A 17329-nucleotide genomic window follows, 5' to 3' on the forward strand; every position below is an offset into this window, starting at 1 on the left:
AGGTATAAAAACGTTTGTTCTGCACCAAGGTTATCTTCATCATACAAACTTAAAGTAAAATCCATGGTCCTGTTGGCTTGGGGGTAGTTACAGAAATAGCGATCGTTATGATTCTGTATTATGGTAATATACCACTCAGATGCGTATTGTAATTTAAAACACCATTGACTGATAAATTGATTTTCTTCTTACGAAAAACCTACAGACAGACCAACCAGCCCCAGTGGATTCCTTAAAACTTTCCATGGGTAAAATAATCATGAGCTATTGCATATCATGATTGTTTCCTTAATAGTATTCAACCCTATAGAATTTTGGCATTTCACGTAACATGGATATAGCTCCTAGATATGTAACGACTTTGGAAATATGTCTAATGTCATGATTTTAACATTCCTAAAAATAAAAACGAAATGGAACTCTTCGTGTTAGGAGTTACAGCCTAAAGTGAAAGGAATATTCCGGAAAAGAAGTAAATTCCGGGGTTATTCATTCCACTTTTCCCATGCAAACTTTTGAAAAAAGCATTTTATTCTCCCTATGAACTCTTATTCTAAAGATGATATTGTTATTAGATATAGTGTTTATTTGTATTTACACACACTGTCAATGTCAATAACAATCATTTCTAGGAGGATCAGGCATGCTAACTGGAACAGGAGGTACAGGTATAATAACTCATTGTTTGATACTCATAGCAATAAACAGCTTGTGTAAACTAAACCTTTACTGATTACGTGGGAAAATAAAACTTCAATCTGTAAAGTTTTACAGGTAGATCATGTACATGGTTGTATGACCGGAGTACTTATATAATAACATTGATCGGTAAAATCTTGGTGATAGTGTATCGTTATAGACTATATATGAATTCTTCGGTAAATAAAATATAATTTGCTCGATCTACCAACGTCTCTTTCTTACCATAAGTCTGAAAAATAAATGTATTGATTAAAATGAAATAAATAAATCAATAAAGGAGGATTTAAAGAAATCACAGTTGTTGCCAAATTGCAAAGAAAAATGAACCAATACTATTGATTCTTGTTTCTTGTGCGGTTTTAAAGTGAATAAAATGCTATTCATTTGCGATGGTTTCGAATAAGGACACATATATCTTCCTCTTCGTTAGAAAAGGAGAGCTTGCTTTGAAACAAAAAGCTCTCTAGGTTATGAATACTGCAAGCAAAATTGGTTAATATGTCTGAAAAATGATTTATGAACAGCATTGGTATGCAGGCTTTTAAAAATAATCCTATATTATGATTATGCTGTAGCCTTCAAATGCAGACTAAAACAACTATAAGGTTTAGTTCACATGACCCTCAGTACTAGAGTGGGTTTGCAATACAGGTTGTAAGTTTTATATGTTTAACGCCTAGGTATAAAAACGTTTGTTCTGCACCAAGGTTATCTTCATCATACAAACTTAAAGTAAAATCCATGGTCCTGTTGGCTTGGGGGTAGTTACAGAAATAGCGATCGTTATGATTCTGTATTATGGTAATATACCACTCAGATGCGTATTGTAATTTAAAACACCATTGACTGATAAATTGATTTTCTTCTTACGAAAAACCTACAGACAGACCAACCAGCCCCAGTGGATTCCTTAAAACTTTCCATGGGTAAAATAATCATGAGCTATTGCATATCATGATTGTTTCCTTAATAGTATTCAACCCTATAGAATTTTGGCATTTCACGTAACATGGATATAGCTCCTAGATATGTAACGACTTTGGAAATATGTCTAATGTCATGATTTTAACATTCCTAAAAATAAAAACGAAATGGAACTCTTCGTGTTAGGAGTTACAGCCTAAAGTGAAAGGAATATTCCGGAAAAGAAGTAAATTCCGGGGTTATTCATTCCACTTTTCCCATGCAAACTTTTGAAAAAAGCATTTTATTCTCCCTATGAACTCTTATTCTAAAGATGATATTGTTATTAGATATAGTGTTTATTTGTATTTACACACACTGTCAATGTCAATAACAATCATTTCTAGGAGGATCAGGCATGCTAACTGGAACAGGAGGTACAGGTATAATAACTCATTGTTTGATACTCATAACAATAAACAGCTTGTGTAAACTAAACCTTTACTGATTACGTGGGAAAATAAAACTTCAATCTGTAAAGTTTTACAGGTAGATCATGTACATGGTTGTATGACCGGAGTACTTATATAATAACATTGATCGGTAAAATCTTGGTGATAGTGTATCGTTATAGACTATATATGAATTCTTCGGTAAATAAAATATAATTTGCTCGATCTACCAACGTCTCTTTCTTACCATAAGTCTGAAAAATAAATGTATTGATTAAAATGAAATAAATAAATCAATAAAGGAGGATTTAAAGAAATCACAGTTGTTGCCAAATTGCAAAGAAAAATGAACCAATACTATTGATTCTTGTTTCTTGTGCGGTTTTAAAGTGAATAAAATGCTATTCATTTGCGATGGTTTCGAATAAGGACACATATATCTTCCTCTTCGTTAGAAAAGGAGAGCTTGCTTTGAAACAAAAAGCTCTCTAGGTTATGAATACTGCAAGCAAAATTGGTTAATATGTCTGAAAAATGATTTATGAACAGCATTGGTATGCAGGCTTTTAAAAATAATCCTATATTATGATTATGCTGTAGCCTTCAAATGCAGACTAAAACAACTATAAGGTTTAGTTCACATGACCCTCAGTACTAGAGTGGGTTTGCAATACAGGTTGTAAGTTTTATATGTTTAACGCCTAGGTATAAAAACGTTTGTTCTGCACCAAGGTTATCTTCATCATACAAACTTAAAGTAAAATCCATGGTCCTGTTGGCTTGGGGGTAGTTACAGAAATAGCGATCGTTATGATTCTGTATTATGGTAATATACCACTCAGATGCGTATTGTAATTTAAAACACCATTGACTGATAAATTGATTTTCTTCTTACGAAAAACCTACAGACAGACCAACCAGCCCCAGTGGATTCCTTAAAACTTTCCATGGGTAAAATAATCATGAGCTATTGCATATCATGATTGTTTCCTTAATAGTATTCAACCCTATAGAATTTTGGCATTTCACGTAACATGGATATAGCTCCTAGATATGTAACGACTTTGGAAATATGTCTAATGTCATGATTTTAACATTCCTAAAAATAAAAACGAAATGGAACTCTTCGTGTTAGGAGTTACAGCCTAAAGTGAAAGGAATATTCCGGAAAAGAAGTAAATTCCGGGGTTATTCATTCCACTTTTCCCATGCAAACTTTTGAAAAAAGCATTTTATTCTCCCTATGAACTCTTATTCTAAAGATGATATTGTTATTAGATATAGTGTTTATTTGTATTTACACACACTGTCAATGTCAATAACAATCATTTCTAGGAGGATCAGGCATGCTAACTGGAACAGGAGGTACAGGTATAATAACTCATTGTTTGATACTCATAGCAATAAACAGCTTGTGTAAACTAAATCTTTACTGATTACGTGGGAAAATAAATCTTCAATCTGTAAAGTTTTACAGGTAGATCATGTATATGGTTGTATGACCGGAGTACTTATATAATAACATTGATCGGTAAAAACTTGGCGATAGTTTATCATTATAGACTATAAATGAATTCTTCGGTAAATAAAATATAATTTGCTCGATCTACCAACGTCTCTTTCTTACCATAAGTCTGAAAAATAAATGTATTGATTAAAATGAAATAAATAAATCAATAAAGGAGGATTTAAAGAAATCACAGTTGTTGCCAAATTGCAAAGAAAAATGAACCAATACTATTGATTCTTGTTGCTTGTGCGGTTTTAAAGTGAATAAAATGCTATTCATTTGCGATGGTTTCGAATAAGGACACATATATCTTCCTCTTCGTAAGAAAAGGAAAGCTTGCTTTGAAAAAAAAAAAAGCTCTCTAGGTTATGAATACTGCAAGCAAAATTGGTTAATATGTCTGAAAAATGATTTATGAACAGCATTGGTATGCAGGCTTTTAAAAATAATCCTATATTATGATTATGCTGTAGCCTGCAAATGCAGACTAAAACAACTGTAAGGTTTAGTTCACATGACCCTCAGTACTAGAGTGGGTTTGCAATACAGGTTGTAAGTTTTATATGTTTAACGCCTAGGTATAAAAACGTTTGTTCTGCACCAAGGTTATCTTCATCATACAAACTTAAAGTAAAATCCATGGTCCTGTTGGCTTGGGGGTAGTTACAGAAATAGCGATCGTTATGATTCTGTATTATGGTAATATACCACTCAGATGCGTATTGTAATTTAAAACACCATTGACTGATAAATTGATTTTCTTCTTACGAAAAACCTACAGACAGACCAACCAGCCCCAGTGGATTCCTTAAAACTTTCCATGGGTAAAATAATCATGAGCTATTGCATATCATGATTGTTTCCTTAATAGTATTCAACCCTATAGAATTTTGGCATTTCACGTAACATGGATATAGCTCCTAGATATGTAACGACTTTGGAAATATGTCTAATGTCATGATTTTAACATTCCTAAAAATAAAAACGAAATGGAACTCTTCGTGTTAGGAGTTACAGCCTAAAGTGAAAGGAATATTCCGGAAAAGAAGTAAATTCCGGGGTTATTCATTCCACTTTTCCCATGCAAACTTTTGAAAAAAGCATTTTATTCTCCCTATGAACTCTTATTCTAAAGATGATATTGTTATTAGATATAGTGTTTATTTGTATTTACACACACTGTCAATGTCAATAACAATCATTTCTAGGAGTACCAGGCGTGATAACTGGAACAGGAGGTACAGGTATAATAACTTGTTGCTTGATACGCATAGCAATAAACAGCATGTGTTTAACCAAACCTTTTAAATAACGTGAGAAAATAAAAATTCAACTGCAAAGTTATGTAGTTGGATCACATATGACAGGAGTACTTATATAATTACATAAATTGCTTGGAAAGGCTTTCTGATATTTTAAATGAATTCTTCGGTAATAAAACATGCTCGGTCAATCAACGTTTCTTTCTTATCATAAGCCTGAAAGTAAATGGATTCAATAAAATGAAATGAATAAATCATAATGGAAGAGGAAATCATGGTTGTCGCCAAATTACAATGAAAAATGAAACTACCTTTGATTCTTGTTGCATACATGGTCTTAAATATTGGACTTGTTTACAATGTTTTCGATATCGCCCTCTTCGTTAGAAGTTTGCTTTGAGGAGTATATCTCTTTAGGTTATGGTCATTGTAACAAAATTGCTTAATATGTCGGAAGAGTTATGTTTGAACAGGATTGGTATACAAGCTTCTTAAAATCATTATAATCATTCTAGTATTGTTCTGTGGCCCGCGAATGTAGGCTAATTTGTTCACACCATGACCATCCGGTACAAGAGCTGGTTCACAATAGAAGTTGGAAAATTTGTTTAACGCCTAGATCTGAATAGGCATGTTCTGCACCAGGCTATAATTAATGCTGCTCTTCATCATACAAACTTTAAGTAAAATCCATTGTTCTGTTTGCTTGGGGAAGGTGGGGAAATAGCGATCCCCATGAATCAAATCAATTTAATGTGTATACGAGTTGTACATTTTGTGCTTAAATATCATTTTTATTTATTTCAGGAGGAACCATTACAGGAACAGGTAAGACTACTGTTCAAACTTCTACACTATCTTATCAATGTTCTAGATCAAGGTTCATGGTTTGTGCCCATCATTTTTATTTTCTGCAGTTATTCTCGTGTAATGTGTCTTTTTCATCACACTCCGTTTAAGTCTAAGTATATTTAACGATAGAATCGATACAGCCTAAAGTGAAAGGAATACACAATTCCGGAAAAGAAGTAAATTCCGGGTATATCCATCCCACTTTTATATGGAAACTTTAATTAAAAACTAAAGCATTTCATTCTCCCTATGAACTTTAAATAATAATATGTAATGATATTATTAGATATAGTGTATATTTGTGTTTACACACACTGTCAATGTTAATAACAATCATTTATAGGAGGATCAGGCGGGGTAATTGGAACAGGAGGTACAGGTATGATAACGCATTGCTTGATATTCATAGAAATAAACAGCTTGTGTAAACCAAACCTTTACTAATAAACGTGAGAAAATAATAAATAAAAATAAAATAAAAGATGACCTCCTGCAAGGCTATTAATTTTAGTAAAAGTTCGGGTCCGGTGACATTAACAGTAGAATACGACTAATAAAACTGAGGGCATGTGATTTGGATGAAAGACACAAGTAGAGCTACATTAGCCTGATGAGATATTCGCAGAAATTTCTTCGGTAAACTTGTTTATACCCCGTGAATCGATCTCGAATTGCGTAGCCCCTGTTTGCTTAGAAGAACTTGTTGCGAACCTTTACATATATTTTTAGCATTTAAAAGTTGTTTAATATCTCAAAAGCTTACAGAAAGTAGAAACTGACTATTCAGAACGACTTATGAATTATTTATCCTTTATGTATTATTTTCTATTGGATTGGTGGGTATATGTACATGCAGATTTTGAGGTCCCCGGGTCGAGTAACGGGACAAGAATCCTCAACATTAGGTAATCGGAACATGTATCCATTCGTCTGTTTACACAATATATATGTTCATACATCTCTTGGGTGGATCAAGAAAAGTTAGGAAGGGGATGTGCAACCCAAGTTTGTATTTATGTTGACATTTTCAACCAAAGGTGGTACAACCCCTGTAACCCCCCCCCCCCCTAGATCCCCCCCCTTAGATCCCCTACTGCACATGCTCCAGTGACGTTTGACATAAAAAATGTGATACAATGTTTTTATGGCGAGCAATAGATATTAGTGTATTAAACACTGTTAAATGTTCGATTCCTTCAAAATCAATAATCTTTTTACAGTTATTTTGAAGGAAAAAAGTAATTTTCCTTTGCTCAAAAACAAAATTACAGTTCATGAGATTTTGCCAGGTGACCTACCGTTTTCTTTAGATACACATTTCGTCAATCAATTATTTCATACATCTTTTGACATAGAGCTTTCTTGACAATTTGTCTTTTGTTTCTTGTTGTATGCTAAGGCATGTATTGTGTATTGCCCGTAGGATTAAATTTTAAATCAAGAAAGCAACGTTTTTAAAATGCAGGATTTTTTCTCGGATCTTTTTCGTTTGTTGATTCCCTTTAAAGAAAATCTAGGAGCTTTAATTTTTAATTTTCTTTTCACGAAAACTTTTGGGGGATAATGACATGTTCTGTGTACCTGAAGTTAACTACATGACGCCATCTTGAACACGGTTTCATCTGTACATTATGTGGATGTATCAGATAGGACTACATTAAATGTGTTGCTTTGAAAAGGCTTGATGACCATTTATTACTAGATTGTTTACCTATTCTTTAATACAACAAATAAAAATATACTTGATCGACATATACTCTAGTATAATGTTAAATGGTGAAAAATTACGGTGGTATTTTAAGGACATATTTTAAAATCTTTTGCACTCGATATATCTTGTGAGCATGACATATAAAAAAAATGGAGAACCAGCCACCCCCTTTTTGGTGAAATAGCGTATTTGCCTTCATGTAAATTAGCATAATTGCGGTCAATTAGCACGAGACCATAAACACCGACTTATGGCACGCTGAAAAGATGAGAAAAATAAGATTTTAAAAAAACAATTATTCTATTTTGATATTTTGCTTTTTTTAAAAATTTCAATGTCAGAAATGGCTGCTACCGCACCTTTAGTCCTTTAGGTACACATAAATATACTTCCTTTGAACGGCACTTGAATTGTCTTCAGTTCTGGGATCATGCGCGTGAAGCACCAATACCAATTTTTATCTGGTGCATATATGATTAAGAAAGCAGTAGAATGGAACATATTTTCAATTCGTATCAAAAGAGGTCCCGAAAACGTCTTTTTAGTCAGAGGGGAGCTTGCTTCGAGAAGTGTTTCTCTCTAGGTTATGGGAACTGCAAGCAGAATAGTTCATATATCAGAAGTGATTTTGAACTACATTGTTATACAGGTTTTTTAAAACCTGTCTTTGCAAGGACATTACTTTGTGCTCTGGCTTGGTTTGTAAATGCAAGCTAACGATGGGTAATGCAGATTTTCACGCTCAAGAATGAACAAGCGTCATCAAAGATTTAAGAAAAATTTACATCTAAAATAATCTCATGGCTAAAGTACCACTAGTGCTGCTTTTGGTGGTACAAACTTTATTTAGTGGTTATGAAATAACAAAAAGAAACTATGTTTTGTGCTTCACTGTCATTTTGTCCATTTTAGGAGGAACCATGACAGGAACAGGTAAAGATTAGTCTCCCAGATAATTTCGTTGTAGAGCATGGAATGGATCTCTTCTTTTTCAAATTAAATCTTAATCGATAATTTTATTTAGAAATATCACTTTACTCTAAACTGATTTTGTTCATTGCTTTGCTTGAAATGCTTTTTCAGCTCACATGGCTTTTAATTTGCTGTGGGGTTTTGAATTGCAAATTGCATTATTGCTGCTTTGCTTGTAAGTGATTCTTATTCAGGATCTTGCATGGATAAAGTGAATTGTGCTCAGTATGGAAGAAGGTTTTGCACAAATATTGCTTACACAGCATTTGCGCACAACAGCTGTAGCAAACACTGCAATTTATGTGCCGGTGATGGTACAAATGGTACGATATTCTATTAAAAAAATATTTTTTCTGCTTTTGGGCAGAACGTCTGCATATATTTCATTAAACGTACAAAGAATAATATCTACATATATTGCTCTTAATGAAGGTGCGTGCTCTGATAAACTTTCCAATTGTGCTAACTATGGCAAGGGTGTCTGCTCCGACCCAACATATACCAGCTGGGTGACGCAGAACTGCCCAGCTTACTGTGGACAGTGTGGAGGCAGTGGAACAATGACTGGCGGCACCGGAAGTGGGGGCACCGGAGTGTACTACCCAGGAGGTACAGGAAGTGGTGGTACCGGAACGATGACTGGGGGCACCGGAAGTGGAGGCACCGGAGTGTACTACCCAGGAGGTACAGGAAGTGGTGGCACCGGGACGATGACTGGGGGCACCGGGAGTGGTGGTACCGGAGTATATTATCCAGGAGGTACCGGAACTGGGGGGACCGGAACGATGACTGGAGGCACCGGAGGTAGTGGAGGAACACATACATCCACAGGTATATTAAAGTATTGCAGTGCGATGCACATGTGGTTGTTAACAATAAGGAAAAATGAATTTGATATTCATGATATCTAAACATTTATAGGTTGCTGACATTATGTTATACATTTTGCAGGTTGTGTATACAAGAATCAGGTTTATCAACAGGGGCAGACATGGAAGGATGGATGCACATACCAATGTACATGTGTAGATGCCACAAGCGGACAATATTCATGCAAAGGACTGTGAGTTTGTTACTTGATTGATTGATTGCATATTGTTTTACGTCCCTCTCGAGAGTATTTCACTCATATGGAGGAGTCACCACTGCCGGCGAAGGGCTGCAAAATTTAGACCTATGCTAGGCGCTTATGGCCATTGAGCAGGGAGGGATCTTTATAGTGCCACACCTGCAGTGACACGGGACCTCGGTTTTTGCGATTTCATCCGAAGGACCGCCCCATTTAGTCGCTTCTTACGACAAGCAAGGGGGTACTGAGGACCAATTCTAACACGGATCCCCGGGGGTGGGGTACTGAGGACCTATTCTAACCCGGATTCCCACGGGATATAGTACAACAATTCTGCACTTTGTTAGGTAAATTCGTGCATTTTGTTGATATCCATGTCCGTCCATCTGTCACACGTTTTTATCATCTGAGCTCCTCTTACATTCTAAGAGGTGGCAATACGACTTATTTTTTCATATGATTTGGGCATATCTTTTAGATGTGCACACTGATTTGACTGCGGATAACTCCGTTTACCTGGTCAGGATATGGGGCTCTTGGCGGGTGTGACCGGTCAACAGGGGATGCTTACTCCTCCTAGGCACCTGATCCCACCTCTGGTGTGTCCAGGGGTCCGTGTTTGCCGAACTATCTATTTGTATTGCTTGTAGGAGTTATGAGATTGATCACTGTTCGTTATCTTCACTTTGCATGTGCAGTAAGCATTTTGGAATATTTGTTTTCGAGAGGTGCAAACAGTCGACCAAAAGTGCTTGTCATTGGAACTTCCTAGATTTCTAATGGTGTAATAGAGACGGCTGGTAATGCCTGGTCTTTTGATATGTAATAATGTTTTAGGTAATGCAGTCCTTTTGTTTTCCCAAATACATGTATATGTATGCTGTAGAATAAGTATAAATGATCATACCTGCCACCCATACTGCAGTCAACCAGTAATTTCCAGATAATTTTTGGGAGATTTGAATATGAAAGTTTCAGTATCTGTATTAATTGCTAAGCTGTTCTTTACAAACTCAATTTGACTAAGGATTATTCCGTTTACCTGATCAAGATAAAGGGCGATATCCCGTATTGATCCTTTGACTTTCCATCTGTGCTAGGATTAGCGGCTTTGTGAATCGAGTGCTAGTGAAGCGTACATATATTATACATGTACATATCTTTGTACGCATGTGTAAAAGTTCGCATGTTAAACGTGCAGTGTTTCTCTTCTTGATTATCGACAACTGTTATTACAAATTCTACATTGTCCTTTCTCATTCTAGATCATCCGTTTTGATGCTAGATAATCTGTTTTGATAATTTCAAGTTAAACTTATCTATAACTCACAAATATGTCCAGAGAGCGATTAGCTTTCATTTATCGTGAAGTGTTAATTTGATTGGTCAAATAAAATCATAACCTGGGTTCACCAGAATATGACCCTCAGACTGATAGGATCAAAATGTAAAATTTTTATTACGATAATTAATCAGCGATGTAGTACTCTGCTTGCTATTAAAAGACAATTCACGACTATTTGAGATCAATTAGGTACATGTGTATATTAAGGCTTGACAAAGCTCTAGTCTATTGATGATAATATTATTTTGCGTAATTTTCTAATTTCATCACTTCATTTTATACCTTTACTTGTAGGTGTGTACAATGGAACCTCCCATCTAGTTGTAGACTGAATCCTCCAGCCGCTGGTAAATGTTGCCAAACACCCAACTGTCCAGCCAACGTGAAATTAAATTATCCTGCAGGCTACGTTGAATTGTAAACTTGCATTAACGTAGAACAATAACAAAAAAGCCTCAATAACATTTTCGTTATTGAATTTCATATCACGAAAAAGATATGTGACTGATATGGGTTACAGAATATTTTTATAAATAAAAAGATTAAACTTTACAATTTTTGTTCATTGTACTTTGATAACTGATATTTTATAATTTGATTTGAAAGATACTGTATATTCAATGTCAAGGACACACATGGTGGGTGTGAAGGGAAAACCAAAATGAAAAATAAAAGTATTAAATAACATATTATATTATAATAGGATATGCGTAAACAATGGATAGAAAAATCTGCATGATCGGCAAAAATGCGGAGAACCACAATCCTCCATTGTTTATAAATAGCATTATTTATATCTATTTCTTAATATAAACAAGCATTCATAGAGTACTGCATGGCAATACATAGTCCCCTAACGGTTGCAAAAATTATTGTACCAGAACAATATTCAGGGTCATTATATAGGTTATGGTAAAAGGGAAAATAGGGGAACCAGGATAGGAATGGTTGGAAATCAACGAGTAGACCAGGAAAAGAGACAAGTTTATAATTAGGTTTAGGTCTTTAACCAAGTCAATAAACTGTGACATGTAGGTGATCATGAATAATTAAAGCTATATTATTGTATTACTATGCTAGAAGTTTTAATGAGTGTAGTACTCTTATCTACAGAGATAAGAAAGTTGGATGTAAACTACATGTAACAATTCATACTATATTTTTTAAGTCCAAGGGCCATAACTAAATGAAAAATCAACGGACCGGGACCAAATTCACACCTGATTTATAACTTGATATGGCAAAGCAACGTATCAAATATCAAATAAATGTCTGCAAGAACAGAGAAAAATGTGTGGAAAACTAGACTTACGAACAGACTGACGGAGCGCAAACCTGAAGTCCCTTTCCACTTCATGGGTAGGGGACTAATAAAGTAGACTTTTACTCCCTATGTTTATATTTGAGAAATAAGTATAACCTATGAGAGTAGGATCCCCAGGGGGAAAGATCGACCAGATTTCCAGGGGAACGGCGATTATGGAGGAAAACCACAAATGACACCATGACTTTAACCAGCACTTTGCAAAGGAACAGTCACTATAAGGAAGAGAGGACCGTTTCATTTCCCATAGAACTCAATACAAACCTTTAGCAATCTTATTATATTATAATAATGGGGCTTAGAAGTAAGATAACGTTCTAGTGTACCGATTAAAAGTGAGGCATCGTTCTAGTGTAGCGGTTAGAGGGGAGGTATCGTTCTAGTGTAGCGTTTAGAAGTAAGGTACCGTTCTAGTGTAGCGGTTAAAAGTGAGGCATCGTTCTAGTGTAGCGGTTAGAGGGGCGGTATCCTTCTAGTTTAGCAGTTAGAAGTGAGGTATCGTTCTAGTGTAGCGGTTACAGGGGAGGTATCGTTCTAGTGTAGCGGTTACAGGGGAGGTATCGTTCTAGTGTAGCGGTTAGAAGGGAGGTATCGTTCTAGTGTAGCAGTAGATGTGAGGTATCGTTCTAGTGTAGCGGTTATAAGTGAGGCATCGTTCTAGTGTAGCGGTTAGAGGGGAGATATCGTTCTAGTGTAGCTGTTAGAGGGGAGGAATCGTTTTAGAGTAGCGGTTAGAAGTAAGGTATCGTTCTAGTATAGCGGTTTGAGGGGAGGTATCGTTCTAGTGTAGCGGTTAGAAGAGAGGTATCGTTCTAGTGTAGCGGTTAGAGGGAAGGTATCGTTCTATTGTAGCGGTTAGAAGAGAGGTATCGTTCTAGTGTAGCGGTTAAAATGGAGACACCGTTCTAGTGTAGCGGTTAGAAGGGAGGTATCGTTCTAGGGTAGCGGTTAGAATGGAGGCATCATTCTAGTGTAGCGGTTAGAAGGGAGGTATCGTTCTAGTGTAGCGGTTAGAGGGAAGGTATCGTTCTAGTTTAGCGGTTAGAAGTGAAGCATCGTTCTAGCGTAACGGTAGAAATGAGGTATCGTTCTAGTATAGCGGTCAGAAGTGAAGCATCGTTCTAGTGTAGCGGTTAGAGGGAAGGTATCGTTCTAGTGTAGCGGTTAGAAGAGAGGTATCGTTCTAGGGTAGCGGTTAAAATGGAGGCATCATTCTAGTGTAGCGGTTAGAAGAGAGGTATCGTTCTAGTGTAGCGGTTAAAATGGAGGCATCATTCTAGTGTAGCGGTTAGAAGGGAGGTATCGTTCTAGTGTAGCGGTTAGAAGTTAGGCATCGTTCTAGTGTAGCGGTTAGAAGTGAAGCATCGTTCTAGCGTAACGGTAGAAATGAGGTATCGTTCTAGTATAGCGGTCAGAAGTGAAGCATCGTTCTAGCGTAACGGTAGAAATGAGGTATCGTTCTAGCGTAGCGGTTAGAAGGGAGGCATCGTTCTAGTGTAGCGGCACTTCGTGTCCCGGTGTTGTATAGTAGGCTTTCCACCTAGTCATCTTTCCCCCGGAAAATTTGCTATATACTATCCCCCCCCCCCTGGGAATGGCTATATAGTAGATTTTCCCCCTTCTTTCCATTCCGGTTACGTTTACGGCGGACCATTCCCATACATATTCTTTTCATTCTGAAATGAATCCTTTTCTGGCTATTCATTTCTTTTATATGCTGAATGGATAGTTAATTTCCGATTGGGATTTTTGGAAATATATATTAATTCAACAAACATCGTTTTATTCAGTCGAATGCTAGGTAAAACAATCATATACGTATTTTGAATGTAAAATCAGACTAGTTCATGCTTTTAAAACAGCACCTATTTAAGCAACTCAGAATTTGTAAATTAAACGGATACGTATTTATCGTTCGAAGAATCAAAACTGTCTCTCTCCAATTGATAAACACAAAAACTTTTCATACAGATAGTGGAGTAAACTTAAATTGTACAATTCTGTTGGTTGCCTGCCCCTGATTCCAAATTCCTGCTACTAAGGAATCAACTTGCTCTCTCGCTAGACATGATTCTTTACACCTCATCAGGGGGAAGTAGGAATTTTCAATTGAATTATGTTTTTGAGAGAAAAATTTCCCCCCAACTGTTCTCGGGTCATTGGTGGATTAATAGATGTGAATATGTTATCGACATAATGTATTCAGCGTTGTTTTGGTCTTATTTGTAGCATGTACCACTTTCGGTCAATAAAATAAACTGTATATGTATAAATGGCTGAGGCGTTACAAAGACCATAACTACCTTGGAACGGGTTATTTTTGCGTATCACAAATTTTGCAAAAATACCCCCCAAAACACTGTTATATTTTATTTGCGGAGGTCTTTGTTTGCGATTCTCCAAGTTACAAATTAATTGACACTTGTAAATCTGTTCCGACAGTCTGTTGGAATTCCCATGGGCACGAATTATGCTCGTTTATTAGCTGACCTGTTTCTATACTGATATGAAGGTGAATTTATTCAAAAACTTCTACGTGAGAAGAAAAAATATCTTGCTGTGGCCTTCAATTCGATATTTAGATATATCGACGACGTTTTGTCTATCAAAAATAATAACTTTCATTGATATGTCGATTCGATATATGCCTGTGAGCTCGAAATTAATGACACCACAGAGTCGTCCACTTCTGCTTCATACTTAGATATTTTATTGAAAGCAGACCTTAACGGCAAATTGACAATTCAACTGTGTGGCAAACGGGAATGGTGTTTAACAAAGTGATTTTGGATGACTGATCACTAGATATGAATATTAGTGTTTTTCATTTTTGTTGTAGAAGCAACTTTCTATGCTGTCAAACAGTCTAGTCTTTAATTCATCGTGAGGGATGGTCATGTAAAGTGTTGAAAAGTCATACATTTTGATGTTGTTGATTTGAGAGAAGTTTTGCGGTTTCAAGTTTACTATAAGTTTTTAAAGATTTTTTTAGAATCCACATTTAATTTACACCACTTCTGGCATATGTAGTCGCACAGTACGCTTGATGTTTCTACTTCACAGCTGTTAATATTTTCGCGAGGAGCAAATATAGGGGCTTGGTAGAGCAATTACTGGATCCAGCAATATATCTTTGTTTGTAAAGGTTTTTATGTAGTTTAGGAATCCAGTATAGGTACGGTAACTCATATTCGTTATCTTCACCTTTCATTCATTCTACCTATTGACTGGGATATTAAATGTGTCTAAAACTGAAGCATAGCTTTAACGAAGTTTCTCTTTTGAAAGGGCAGTTAGAGTATAAGTACGATTACCAAAAGTGGTATTAATGCCTAGTTCATTAAAAATACAGTAATAATAATGAGCCTTACAAAGACAATGTTGTTACAAGCTGGAACCAAAACATAGTCCTCGTGTAACCTATGAAAGGTGAAGATAACGAACAGTGATCAATCTCATAACTCCTACAAGCAATACAAAATAGATAGTTGGGCAAACACGGACCCCCTGGACACCAGAGGTGGGATCAGGTGTCTAGGAGGAGTAAGCATCCCCTGTCGACCTATCTAATTCTTTTATCACTTCTGGTTTACTAAACACAGACGGATAGATGGTACGAAATTTTGTTTTGAAATGTCTAATGCGGGATTTCGATATTCCTCTTATACTTTTAATCTATTCTGACAATGTATCAAATTCTTTCGTTTTCATATTTAGCCCATCGTCGGGCATAATCGTCGACAAAATTCATAATAGGGATAATGTTCTATCGCCAATTGAAAGACCGAGGTTCTCTGTAATTAGGACCTTTAGAATAAGTGATTTGATGTCCTCATTTTCAGCTATATCAGCATCACCAGTATTGACATGCTCAGCTGGACTATAGTTGAAAGAAGATGAAGTATAAGAACACGTAGGTGGATTAAGTTCGTAGGTACTGCAAAGTTTGTTTATAATTAAAAAGTTTGGTTGCAATAGTAGAAGTATATTTGTAAGAAATACTGGGTGTAGACTTGAACTTGAAATAAGTTGGAATACACGACTGAACTCTTTTATGACGAAGAATTTTGCTTATGTTGACGGCATCTATTCCTTTGTTTGTTTGTAAATATGAGCTTAAGGAACTGGCGGCATGATTTGGAAATAATATCAACCATGACCTGTGGTGGTTTAAAGAGCCTGTGATTAACAACATTCATAATCATAGAGTTCAGTCTATATTCAGGTGTTGAAAAACCCAAGTATAGACTAGCTGTGGCTCCTTGAAATAACGTTTGTAAAATTCTCAATAGTATAGAGTAAAGTTTTGTACGAATATGACGTGGGCGTAATTGTCTGTTGACATAAGGTAAAAGTGAATCAAACGTGACATCATTTATACTCAGTAATTTAATGAACGATGTCTGTTTGTAAACGTCTCAAAATATTTTGAAATATTAGAAAACAATTAATAACCCGTTATTGTCAGACATTTTCCTTATGGAAAGTATGTCTTTAACGATAACAATGCCCCCGTTCATAGATAACGACTATACAATGTTTATTTGGAAGAAAATCATTCAAACACTACACCAGGGCCAGCTCAGTCCCCCGATATCAAAATCGTTTAAAATATATGGTTACGACTTAAGAGACACTTGCAGTCCATCAAAAAGTTCCATTAACTCACAAAAAATTCCATTAACTCACAAACCCGTAAATCATATCCGTCAGTTATGCGTTGCAATTCCAAAACGGTTACACGAATGAAAGGTAATCTCACTAAATGTGATTGATTGATGTTTTCCGCCACACTCAATAATTTTTCAGTCATCTGGTGGCGCCCAGTTTTTATTGGTGGAAGATACAATGTACCTGGGAAGAGACCACCGACACTAGATATGAAGGTAGGACAAACAATAATAATTTCACATCAGAAGAGTGGTTTTTATTGAGTAGTTGATGTAAACAAACTGCTGCCATTTTGACGTCAGCGATAAATGATAAAAGTTTGCATGTCTGTCCCAAATGACATAATTGATCTGACTGTTCTAAAACCCTCACCTAGAACCCTGTCTAAAAATTCCCTTTTAAGATTTGATTGAGTCTTAAACTAATAGAACTTGGGCGTCAACAATCATTTAGTTAAACAGCATGTTATAAGAGTGATCACTGTTCGTTATCTTCACCTCTTCATAAACCAGGTATGATACCTGTAGCTGAGGAGTGAATATTCCAAGGAAGGAAA

General features: G+C 35.9%; 1 protein-coding gene across 50 annotated transcripts in view; it reads left to right on the forward strand.

Moving 5' to 3' along the window:
• LOC125668793 (loricrin-like) overlaps window positions 1-11330 on the forward strand; it is a 34258-nt gene extending 22928 nt beyond the window's left edge. For 15 of the 50 annotated variants that reach the window (XM_056141572.1, XM_056141589.1, XM_056141648.1 and 12 more), the window contains 10 exons: window positions 633-668; window positions 2013-2048; window positions 3393-3428; window positions 4776-4811; window positions 5637-5657; window positions 6025-6060; window positions 8305-8325; window positions 8797-9195; window positions 9316-9427; window positions 11073-11330. In XM_056141572.1, the coding sequence (XP_055997547.1) occupies window positions 633-668; window positions 2013-2048; window positions 3393-3428; window positions 4776-4811; window positions 5637-5657; window positions 6025-6060; window positions 8305-8325; window positions 8797-9195; window positions 9316-9427; window positions 11073-11199 (860 nt within the window). In that variant the 3' untranslated portion in view covers window positions 11200-11330. The remainder of the gene's footprint in view (window positions 1-632; window positions 669-2012; window positions 2049-3392; window positions 3429-4775; window positions 4812-5636; window positions 5658-6024; window positions 6061-8304; window positions 8326-8796; window positions 9196-9315; window positions 9428-11072) is intronic. The other 35 variants (XM_056141611.1, XM_056141623.1, XM_056141652.1 and 32 more) reach the window with 21 other exon arrangements.
• Window positions 11331-17329: the final 5999 nt, after the last annotated feature.

The sequence above is a fragment of the Ostrea edulis genome, chromosome 1, assembly GCF_947568905.1.
Source record: "Ostrea edulis chromosome 1, xbOstEdul1.1, whole genome shotgun sequence".
NCBI lineage: Eukaryota > Metazoa > Mollusca > Bivalvia > Ostreida > Ostreidae > Ostrea > Ostrea edulis.